This window comes from Barbus barbus (assembly GCF_936440315.1).
Source record: "Barbus barbus genome assembly, chromosome: 37".
Classification (NCBI taxonomy): domain Eukaryota; kingdom Metazoa; phylum Chordata; class Actinopteri; order Cypriniformes; family Cyprinidae; genus Barbus; species Barbus barbus.
The window spans coordinates 14,728,755-14,741,513 of NC_136715.1; the positions used below are offsets into that span (position 1 = coordinate 14,728,755).

Genomic DNA, 12,759 nt, shown 5'->3' on the forward strand with positions numbered 1-12,759 from the left:
CAGAAATGAGTTGATCAGATGAGCTTGATTTAATGCAGAACCAGTCAGACATGATGGATTGAGCATTATAAAGATAAAGAGACATTATAAGACCAACAGGGCCCTATAGGGAGTCAGTCGCTTTTTAAAGTTCCTGTGTATATTATGCTCCTTTAAGCCGTCAGTTCAGTGGTTGAAGGCACTGATACATTTTCATGTATCAGCACATGACCTAGACTCCCAAAAGATGTCAACGTGAAAGCAACCAGAATAGTGGCAGGCAGCCAGACTCAAAAACCACCATCATGATGTCCGTTTTTAAATGAAAAACGAGGTTATCCTGCCCTGCTCAAGGCCAAGTGCTAATGAAATGCCCTCCTGCGGCTTTTTAATAACTGTTTTGGATGTCATAGAGGAAATGACTTCAGACTGCTGTGTCATCGTGAAAAAAAAGCAACGTGTCCAGGTCAGGTTTGTTTGTGAGATGCAGGCTCATTTCATGTGGTTTTCATGCACGGGATTGTTTAGATTGCATGGGCGGTGTAATTAAGACTTTGAGCTGGCGAGATGATGTGTTTTTAGCTCTGGGTTTAGTCGGTCTCGTTTCAGCTTCCTGAGGTTTTAGGTCATGTGAAGTCAAGACACGTTAACAACATACTGTAGTTAACACGTTGCATGCTCAGTTCCTGCCCTGACAGGAATTACTGTTCATACTTACTAGCATTTTCCAGCCAGATCACTTCAGTCATCCTGTATTTGCTTTTAAGTCTAGCCTAAAAATGTATTTGTTATAATCTGTATTAATGCTTTCCTATCTTACTTTTATTGTCATTTTATTGTCTTTTGTCTGATTAGTTTTTTTTTTTTTTTAAGTAAGTGTTTTTGTGTTTTTATTTTTGTTTTAAAGCACTTTTGACAACCCTGGGTTGTAATTAATGGTGCTATATAAATAAAATTGCCATTGTTCATTCAGTATTTTAACTTTAATTACATCTTTGTAGCCTCAGATCTCAGATATATATGAAGAGTTCATTTGCAAAAAAAGAGAACTCCGTTTTTAACAATTTTCAGAAATTATGTTTTTTTTCATTGTACATTCCAATTACTCAATCAAACTGCAGTTGGGTTATTTTGATTAGGTTTAAAATAACAAAACAAAATACAGCTAACTAACACAATAAAAACACAACACAAAAAAAAACATGATTTTTGAAAATAAAATTAAAAAATCTGTTTTTGGAAATAAACTATTCATATATATATATATATATATATATATATATATATATATATATATATATATATATATATATATATATATATATATATATATATATATATATATATATATATATATATATATATATATATATATTATACTTCTGTTTTCCTATAATGATGACAATTTGGGTACAATTGTGATGCCCTAAAAAAAAGTGACCCAGACAGTTTTTGACAGTGAAATTTACTTTTAAATGCTAAAGTAAAAGTTTTGTTGAAGACTGATGCTGACATATCCAGCGTCTCTGGGGAAGACATTTAAAATCACAGCAGCTTCTGACCTCATTGAACACAAACTCATCTGCTCGAGGGTGAAGAAGCCACATGGATCATTTTACCTTAAGAGCCCAGATCAAAGCTACACTTGCTCTCTCAGATGGAGTGACAGGAGGATCACAGGATCTTCTTCACCAACTAACTGCTCGATGAGGCCAGTCTGTCATTTTAAAGATTCGCTGAAACTGTGATGGACGTGTACTTTGCCAAACCTGTCTGACAGCGTCTCCCTGCACACACCAGGCAGAGATTAGTACATTATACAGTCATTACCCTCAGGTTCCTTCTGTCTAAAGCTGCTCTCTAATGAAACTAAGCTTTTCATTAGCCCAGGCTTCATGCTTGCCAACTGTCTATGTAATAAACTGGGATGGTCTTAGTAAGATATGTTCCAGCTGGGTAGAACACTGTACTTTCACTCTGCAGAGCTTGAATTTCCTCCAGTATATGTTACGAGAGAGCAGCGTTTATTAGTAGAGTGATGACAGTAAATTAGACAGTGTTTTTGCTTGAGTGCTCAATAGGAGATCAGGTTGTTCAGTTAGATATTTTACTAAATTGATACTAGGGTATTGGCCTGTGAATTGCATAACAGAGTTGTTATCTGCACTGAGGTCCTTGTGACCTTGGAAACGAGCCATTTTCCTGTGCATTAGTACTGAGTTTTCTGGTCACATTAGATTCCGTACTGGAGTTGAGTTGAGTGAGCGCAGGTTCAGTTTAGAGTCAAGAGGCCACAGGAAAGTCCAGCTTTGATCCTCGTATCTGGGCTCAGCTTCCTGTTTTGCTTCAAAGAAGCATGGACACTCTGTTTCAGGCCTGAAGAGTGAGACATAGAGAATCATAACTGGTTCTCAGAAATGACCTCATTCACTGTCGTGTGCTTATTTTAGCTTTCCTCCTTCTGCTCTTTCCTTTTCATTATTACTATAGCAGTCAATTTAAATTTAATGAATGTATTTATTATTTTTGAATAATACTAAGGTTATAAAAAGCATGAAGTATTGTAAAAAAAAATATGGGGATTTTATGCGGAAAATATGTGGAAAAATAGCGGATTGTGGCTCAAAAATGGGTCCTGATTGGGTCAGCAGGGGAAAAATGTGAATACAAATAATAAAATCAAGCATTTATAATCATATATATAATCATGCATATTAAGGATAGTAAATATAAATATATACAAAATATAAATAATACAAATAATAAATTATATAGGCTTATGAGCTTTTAAAAAGGGGCGCAAATGCTTCTAATCAAACATTCTTTGTTGGTGCACTTTTTATTTATTTTTACAGTATGTTTAAAAGTTTGGGGTCAGTCATTATTATTATTTTTTTTACTTTTATGAAGCAAGAATGTATTAAGTTGATCAAAAGTGAGAGTAAAGATGTTTATAATGTCATTTCAAATAAATTTAAATTCAAATGTTATTTAAAATTGTAATATTTTACAATGTATTTGTTTTTACAGTTTTTATTTTTATTTATTTTTTATTCTCAATCAAATTTGCAGCCTTGGTTGGCTTAAGAGACTTCTTTCAAAAGCATATTAAAAATCGTATCGACCCAAACAAGCGGTTTGTTAATTTCTTTACTAAATTATATCACTTAAAATAGAAATTCATACCTTAATACAATTTATGTCTACAAAATGATTCAAATAATCAAATATAAAAAAAAAACTTTTAAGCAGAAGTTGTAAGCTATAGATCAAAAGGTCAACATCAGCTTTTCATTTTAATCTCCTTTTTTAATGCTTAATGTAGATGTGTGCCTATTGCATGTAAATGTTGGTTTCTGTATTAAAGCAATGGTTAAAATTTGTGTAATTGAGGTTTTCACTGAAATATGTTTCTTGTGGTCAATTCGACAGTGATAGTCCACACATTGAGCCCCCCCTAGTGGATGAACCTGCACCTGACGCTGCCTCTGAAATCCGCAACAGCGATGATGGTGAGCCCAGATGCCATTCAAAAGACCATACTAACAAGCGCACACATTTTTTATAAAGACACACTGTTGCCTCCAGCACCAGTCAGTTCACTATCGTGGAAGATCCTATTTCACGCCCTCTTTTGTCCACGCACCCCTTCTGCAACTCCAAACCTGTTATGATAAATGTGCTCTAACCTGCCTGGCTTCCTGTGCAATAACCCGTCCTCTTTTCCTTGTGCTCTTCCTCCCCTCTCACTCTCTCCCCTTCCTGTCCTCTCTCTCTTTGTCTTTCCCTGTCTTTCATGTCTCTAAATAGTAAAGTCAGGGTCCTTGAACATTTCAGAGTCTGACCCCATTGAGGCCATCGCACGTTTTGACTACTCTGGACGCACCAATCGTGAGCTTTCCTTTAAGAAGGGGGCGTCTTTGCTGCTGTACAGCCGTGTGACTGAGGATTGGTGGGAGGGTCGCCACAACGGCACTGAGGGACTGGTGCCGCACCAGTACATAGTAGTGCAAGACATGTAAGCTGTCTGGTTTATTGACTTGAATTACTGATATTCATCAGAACTGCTTCTTTAACCAGTTAGTCAGTGTCCTACTAGTAATTACTGATTAACTATCAGTAAGACTGCCCATAGTATATGTTAATTCTGGAGGTGTCTATGATGTTGTGTGATAGGCCGGATGGATATGCAGGCAGAGGAAGTCCCAAAGCTGACCTAGAGGCTTCCCATGATGCTGTGGAAGAGAAGGTGTCCACCAGAGCCAGTGCCAGCTCACCCACTGGAGGTCATGTAGCTGATATTTACCTAGCTAACCTCAACAAGTAAGTTAACAGTTCATCTGGTATGCATTAATAAAAATGGTGTGAAAAAAAGAAAAATTGTACATATACATGTACACTGCTGCTCAAAAGATTGGGATCAGTAAGATTTTTAATGGTTTTTGAAGGGAGTCCCTTCTGCTCATCAAGGCTGTATTCAATAAAAAATACAGAAAAAAATGTAATATTGTGAAATCGTATTGCAATTTCTAATATTGGTTTCCTATTTTAATATACTTTAAAATATAATTTATTTATGTGATGCAGAACTGACTTTTCAGCATCATTGTTCCAGTCTTCAGTGTCACATGATCCTTCAGAAATCATTCTAATATGCTGAATTATTATGTGTGTTGAAACTGTTGTGCTGCTTGATATTGTTTTTTGGAACCTGTGATACTTTTTTCTTTGATTCTTTGATGAATACAAAGTTAAAAAGAACAGCATTTGTTCAAAATAGAAATCTTTTCTAACAATATAAGTCTTTACTAACACACAAACAAATTAACACATCCCTCCTGAATAAAAGTATTAATTACTTTAAAAAAAAAAGAAAAATTACTGACCCCAAACTTTTGAAAAGCATTACATATTGTAAATTTCTCTTAAATATTTGCTGTTCTTTTTTTAAACTTTTAATCAAAAAAATCATATATATATATATATATATATATATATATATATATATATATATATATATATATATATATATACACACACACATACACACACACACACACACACACACACACACACACACACACACACACAGTGCCCTCCAAAAGTATTGGAACAGTAAAGACAAAATTGCTCTGTTGGCTGTAGGGTCAAGACATTTACAAATATGATTAAAATATGAATATGAGACAAAACTACAGAATGTCACATTTCATTATTGGGTGATTCAACACATACATGTTTTACCAGCTAAGAAGTTCAGCACTTTTAGAGTTTCATCCCCCTATCTAATGTGAGCATAAGTATTGGAACAGTTGCCGCACAGGTCTTTCTAAGTGATCAGCTGTGTCCTGTTGCATTAATTCTTCAGATATTAAAAGCAGGGAATGTGTCGTATCAGTTATATCCATTACTTCTGTATTCTGAATCTTGCATTCGATGATGACACAAACCAGGATGAAGATGAGGGAGCTGACTTTGAGAGAAAAGCAAGCAATTTGGATACTAAAAGAAAAGAGGAAGTCAATTAGAGCTATAGCAAAAACAAAGGGCATGGAGAAATCAAGAGTTTGGAAACCACCAGCAACAACAGCAACCAACAACTACTTGATCGGCTGAGAAAACAACAGTAGCTGATGACAGACAAATCATAAAAGCTGTGAAAATGAACCCTAAAAGACATGTCTGTAAAATCACCAACAACTTCCAGAAAGCTGGGGTGAGGCTCTGACAATCTACTGTCCTCAGGAGACTTTGACACAGAATTACAGATGCTACACAGCAAGATGCAAACCTCTGACCAGCACCAAATATAGAAAAGCAAGATTAGAGTTTGCAAAAAAGCACAAAAGTGAGCCGGAAGAGTTTTGGAACTGTGTTTGTGGACCGATGAGACAAAGATGAGCCTTTAACTAAGTGATGGGAAAGCAAAAATGTGGAGGAAAAGGGGAACTGCAAATGATCCCAAGCATACAGCCTCATCTGTAAAGCATGGTGGAGGTGGTGTCATGGCATGGGCCTGCATGGCTGCCTCTGGAACAGGCCCTCTCAACTTTACTGATTACTAAATGTATGATGACAGTAGCAGAATGAATTTGGAAGGGTACAAAACCATTTTGACTACTAATATTCAAGAAAATGCCACCAGATTCATTGGGAAGTGCTTCATGTTGCATCAGGACAATGACCCAAAACACCCTGCCAATTCAGTCAAGGAATTTATAAGAGCAAAGAAATGGGAAGTCTTAGATTACCCAAGTCAATCTCCAGATTTAAATCCGATTGAACATGAATTTCACCAGCTGAAGAGGAGAGTAAAGGCAGAAACTCCCCAAAACAAGCAACAATTGGAATTGGCTGCATTAAAGGCTGGGAAAAGTATTTCAAAGGATGAGACCAAGAGTCTGGTGATGTCTATGGGTCACAGACTCACTGCTGTGATTGTGCACAAGGGATCTGCAACTAAATAATAGCTTTTAATCTTTTATATCTGCCTTATGTTCAACTGTCCCAATACTTATGCTCACATCAATGAGTGGGATGAACTCTAAAAGTGCTGTTCTTTTTATTTGGTAAAACATGTATGTGTTGAAACGGCTAATAATAAAATGTGACATTCTGTAGTTTTGTCTCATATTCATCTTTTAATCATATTTGCAAATGTCTTGACTCCACAGCCAACAGAGAAATTTTGTCTTTACTGTTCCAATACTTATGGAGGGCACTGTATATTACGTGTTTTTGTACTGAACGGTTCACAGGGACATTAGACATGGACACCGTACACAGTATATATAGATAAAATTAACTAAATGTTGATTCTCGTATCATTTTGCCTACACTTTATCCATTTTAGGTTTAGGAAACGGCCAGAAGCGCCAAGCATCAGAAGAACAGTCCGGCCAGTGGAGGGACTAGGTGAGGGCTCATCCGGAGCAACAGGGGGTTTAAAGAACTCCTCCATGCCGGCAAGTGGACTGGCTAAGGAAGGGACAGATAAGCGACCAGTCAGTGCTCACAGCATCTTAAACTCCATCACCCGACACTCCTCTCTGAAGACTAAGGTGGAAGGCCCTCAGCTCCGCAAGTCCACACCTGCAGGGCGATCCAAGAGTTTCAGCAATCACAAACCACTGGACCCAGAGGTCATCGCTCAGGTGGAGCACAGCTCACAGGTACGACAAACCCAGAATCTGGGAATTTAATTCAGCGTGACACTGCTTTCATTGCTTTAAAAGTATTATTTAAATTAATGAATTTTCAGACCATGTCAGTTTTCATACAAATTTACAATGAATAAGAATGACACACGTGTAAACAGAAAATCCATTTTCCACTCTGAAAAATAGTGCTGAGCTCTCCAGAGGAGTGTCTGTGTTTTTTTTAGAACATCCTATTTATCTTTCTTTGAGCTGTAATTTCACAGCTGGGTAGAGGTCCAGAATCGATCCCGAATGTGGTTGTATGTAATTGAGTTGGAGTTCCTGCAGTCCAATCATTATGAGTGTGGACATCTCACAGTTTTGTTGTTGTACTTGCTGTACAACAGAAATCAGAAGCGACTGACCTCAGCTAAAGCCAAAGCTACGGATGTTGTCTTTTTGAAAAGGAGTGAAATGCTGGAGAATGGCACTAAACTCCATCAAACTGAAAAAAAAGCCAGATGACAGTAATGTTTTTGAAATTGCAGCTAAATACAAAAATAACTATATATACACTGCTGTTCAAATGTTTGGGATCAGTAAGATATTTAATGTTTTTTAACGTTACGAAAGAATGGGGACCATATATTTTCTAATTCAGCCTCGTTTCCATTGCTAACGGCCCCAAGATGTTCTAATGGAAGAATTCTGAAAGTCTTGTTGTACCATTGGTCCACTGTTTGGGGTTTATATTTAATCCAGACAACAAGTATACGTTTACGAGCCACAAATAATAATTTGCTTGCCAGCTTGACTCTTTTTTTCATTCCCAAAATAAAAAACCAAGGGTCTTTCTTAATAATGCTGTACAATATACATTCAAGCTTTGCTTTAATCTTATCCCAAAAGTGGCTTATCAGAGGGCAGAACCAAAACACTTGGGAGTGTGAACCCAAACCAGATTTACATCTAGGGTGAACGCTTCGAGTTAATCTTAGAAAGTACATAAGGAGTACAATGTATACGGCGCGGTATTTTAAACTGTGTTTCTTGTGCCTTATTACACAGCAGTATACACCTCATATTTCGCTTGACATTTGACCATTTCTCCTCCTCCTGAGGCCGCCCAAAGTCCCTTTCCCACCCTGATAACAATGCTTGCAAATTGTTTCCTTAATTAGAAACTAACAAGGTGTGAACCTTAGAAATAACATTCCTTGTGTTCGAAGAGTGCTTCAAAAACTGATCTAGTTTAGTACACATCTCTTGATCTTTGGGGAAAGTGAGAGTTTTGTCAATGAAATGTCTAAATTGTGTAAAATGTGAAAGTAACCCATACTTGTAACTGTTGAAACGATAACAAAGAATTCCTGTTATACAAGTCGGATATTGACCAAATTCCTGCTTTGGCCCATTGATGAAAAACACTATTTTGAAGCCCAGGGAGAAAGGCTTTGTTCATAATAAGAGGAATCAGCGGTGATGAATATTTACTTCTTCCCCAAAACTGCTGGAACTCTCGCCAGATCTTTAAAGTACTTTGTAAGAGAGGATTGGTGCAAAAATCCGAGCCAATGGACTTCCGTTCTGAGGTAATCACCGAATGTAAAGAGGAGGGACGAGCAAACCATGAATCTATTTCTGTTTCTTGGGCCTGTTGTAACCACCTCAAAATAATTCTTATGTGACAGGCCAAATTGTAAAAACGTAAAGTGCTAAGCTACCTTTGTCTAAAGGTAATTGCAATTTGGATAATTTGGACTTTTTCTTATGCCAAATAAACCTAATAAAATGCTTTTCTAAATCTGCAATTATCTTTTTGACACTATATAATGATATCATCTGTAAAGGGTACAGTAATCTAGAAAGTACATTAATTTTTATCAAGTTTATTCTGCCTATCCAAGAAATTGGGAGGCCTATCCAATGATCTAGATCATTTTTCACTGAATTTTCATTAACCATTACTCCAGTCTTCAGTGTCACATGATCCTTCAGAATTCATTCTAATATGCTGATTTATTATCAGTGTTTACTGACTGAAAATTTACTGACCTCAAACTTTTGAATAGTAGTGTACTGTATGTTGTAACACAAAATTTCTATTTTGAATAAACACTGTTCTTTTTAACTTCATATTTAGCAAAGAATCCTGAAAAAAAAGCATCACAGGTTCCAAAAATATTAAGCAGCACAACCGTTTCCAACATTGACTACAGCATGTTAGAATGATTTCTGAAGGATCATGTGACACTAAAGACTGGGGTAATGATGCTGAATATTCAGCATTGCTTCACAGGAATATATTAAAAGTATATTATAGTATATTAAAATAGAAAACTGCTATTTTAATATTTTAATTTTATAGATACATAAAATAAGAATAAACTTATGCTGTGTCTTGTGCTGTTTGTAACAAATGTTCATTATAAGAAAAGAATATTTCAAAATAAATTCAAGTCTTTTATTGTTGTGAATGCAATAAAATAAGGAACTTTCTTTTCATTAGAAAAAAAAACCTAGACAAATAATTCAATATTAAAATTATTCAAAAATATTTAAATTGTTTTATTATCATAGATATTCACATTTTCTCATTTTGTCTTCATTTTTCTCTTTCTTTCAGGACATTGAGGCGACTATGAACACGGCTCTAAGTGAGCTGCAAGAGCTGGAGAGGCAGAGCAATGTCAAACATACTCCTGACGTTGTGCTTGACACACTAGAGCAGCTGAAGTGCGGAGGGACATCTGAACCCTCCAGCCCGCTTCATTCTCGCCTGCTCCGTGAGGCCGACTCCTCCCAGCATCCTCTGCAGCGCAGCGCCAGTTCGGCCAGCGACATGCCCTCCACCTTCCGGCCCGGCAAAAGCTCGGGTCCTAAAAGCGCCCTGTCGTCAATGTCTACCACAGGTCTGTCTGCTTCTGGCGCCAACTTTAGAGATAACAAACCCCCGGCCACCAAACCCAAGCCTGTGGTGTTCCCAAAAGGCAGTTCGGCAGGGGGCAGTCCGGCGATGGGATCCCCAACCACCATCATACCGCCAACACCACCGCCCCCTCCACCACCCACCGACAAGTCCTGCCCCGTCTGAGGGTTTACAGCCTCGATCTGTGATCAGTAATTCCAAGAGCACCCTCTAATACTGACTCTTCGGATCTTAATGAAAAACTGCAGACAACTTAACAGACTCAAAATGATATTGGATGCTTGCGTGATTGAGCATGAGTGTTTGTGTGTGTGGAATTAATATACACATGTGGAATATTGGAGTGATTTTACAACACTGTTTTAGTTTGGATTGAGACATGGACGTCAGCAATCCCTCTTTTCCAATCCCAAAATAGTGGTTTGGAGTTTTTTTTGACTGATTTTATAAGAAAGGGGTCAAACTTTGAGGACAAACGAACAGTGGAAGTGCTTTCTGAGGACACATTCTTCCCCTCAGACTTTGGTGCATCTTGAATCAGGTTACAGACAGTGCAGCATCTCAGTAAATAGAAACAACAGCATTACATCCTGATCAAAATCTGTCTTTTTCTTCAGATTCTAAGAATCTGTTATACAATAATCTGTAGTTACAGTTCATATACTCCACAGTTTCTGCTTCAACACCAATCCTAAACACAGCAAATAAAGGAATAGGAACATCTTTGCATGAGGATTCACAAGATATTTGCATGGCAAACGTGGATTGCCTAACAAACCGATTCAAAAGCACTTCTGACATTTATATGTGGTTTTATTGTACTATTATATCAGAGGGCACATAAAAATGAGGGTGTTGTTTTGTATAAGTTTAATGCTCATGATTATAACTGGAAAAAGTGATCTTAAAATGATGAATGTCATGCAAGCACATTCGTTCTTCATCGTCCGTGTATAAAAAAGAAAAACAGACAAAAGAAACTATTTTATTTCATTTTCCCTAGGTCATTACTCACCTTTGGGTCTGTATCATGGTATCTATGTATTAGTATGTGTGTTTACGTGCAGTATGTATATTCTGAATTTTAGCAGCCTAACAGCAGCTTTTAGAGATTGGCGAGGCAAAAAAAGGGAAAGACTTACAACAGACTAAGAAAAATGTAGCTTGCTTTCCTCAGTTTTTACAACTCCGAAAGGATAAGCGTGCAAAAAGCCTCTTTAAAAGTCTGACAATCTTCATCACATGGTCTGCCTGATTATGCCGTCGACAGAATGGATCGGACAAGTCTGTATAAGTGAGGCCTTAATGTCCTAGAGAATGAGTTGTGGTGGTATGCAAAGTAGCCTGCTTCACTTTGAAGCCTTGCAAGCAATGACTGTGACTCCTGGAAAATATCTACAGACTGACTGAGATGTTTTTGACTGAGGCATCCCCCCGGCAAGCCTTTTGCTTGCGTGTGTTGTCGTGTTCTGATAGCGTCTTCACAGGTGGTTACATTTGTTCATGTGTTAACGATTGGAAGTGTTCTGTGTGTGTTGTTCCTGATACCTCATGAAGGCAACTGGAAACGGTCTTATTGGAGTTCTTTTGTGGGCGGGACTTTTACATGCAAATGACAGCAGGAAACTTACTGTGTGTGTTTAATGTGTAATGTTAATAGTATGCCGTTGGCCGAGGCCTCTGTTTACACACATACTGTTTTCTTTCATTGAGTAAACTGAAATCCATCATTATACACTTGAATCTGCATTGTATGTTTGTGAACAAATTTAAGTGAGGGTGATTTTCTTTCTTTATTTGTAATCATAACTATTGTTAAAATGTAATTCCTGTCCAATTGAAACAAGACTGTAAAATGAATTGTCTTGTCAGATATATTTATAGTTGTCCATTCAGAAATCTGTTACCAGAGAAACCTGTGTTCAGATGTACTTTGTATATACAATAGTGTACATTACAGAGGTACATTCTTTTTCTTCATAATTTGTTTGTGGTTTTCTTTTTCTCTTTTTTTTGGTACAATATTGTAGAGTTGCAGCAGTAGTAGTTGCCACTCAAATACATTTCATACATTCTATAATTCCACGTGTAGTTCTTGTAGTAAACATTTTTAAATAAATAAAAAAAAATTGCTTGCTGAATGTGTATTTGATTATTTCAATAAAAATGTACAAAAATTTGAAAATGATCTTTTTCCCAATTTTGCCAGTCACTTTTTCATTTGAAATAAAACATGCTTGCTAAACAATTTTTGATTGTTTGAATAAAAAGGTTTACATTTTTTCCTACTTTTATTTTTCAATTTTATGTAAACAATTTTTATTTTTGCCAATGTTTTTAATTAATTTTTGGTTTACACATATAACTGGGCATGGATCTCTTGTCGCAGTGGCTAGCATTAAGCAATTTTACCAGCCATTACACAAAAAGTACCCACATTTAGTTTTCACACATTTGTTGTTTGTAATGTTTGATTCACATCATATCTATAGGTTTTTCTATGGAACTAGAAGGGACTGTCCAGCTGCAGCTCTGATTTCTCATGAATTTCCTATTTCCTGATGCTTTAGTGTTCATTCACTGGACAAAAATGAATCCAGTATAGTATGGAATTCCATTAAGAAGCTAGAAAGTTTCATTAAAAATTATTCACTTGCTAAGGAATAAAAATGAAAGATCAAACATTATTTTTTTATTTTTTTTACAACACAA

The 12,759-nt window shown here is 36.6% G+C and overlaps 1 protein-coding gene across 2 annotated transcripts in view; it reads left to right on the forward strand.

Annotated features, from left to right (window-relative positions):
- The window catches only part of LOC306857063 (SLIT-ROBO Rho GTPase-activating protein 2-like), a 106,858-nt gene extending 94,569 nt beyond the window's left edge, over positions 1-12,289 (forward strand). Inside the window, exons 19-23 of one of the 2 annotated variants that reach the window (XM_079396728.1) lie at positions 3,412-3,491; positions 3,817-3,997; positions 4,156-4,302; positions 6,833-7,151; positions 9,745-12,228. In XM_079396728.1, the coding sequence (XP_079252854.1) occupies positions 3,412-3,491; positions 3,817-3,997; positions 4,156-4,302; positions 6,833-7,151; positions 9,745-10,212 (1,195 nt within the window). In that variant the 3' untranslated portion in view covers positions 10,213-12,228. Of the gene's footprint in view, positions 1-3,411; positions 3,492-3,789; positions 3,998-4,155; positions 4,303-6,832; positions 7,152-9,744 lie in introns of both variants that reach the window. The other variant, XM_079396727.1, reaches the window with a different exon arrangement.
- Positions 12,290-12,759: the final 470 nt, after the last annotated feature.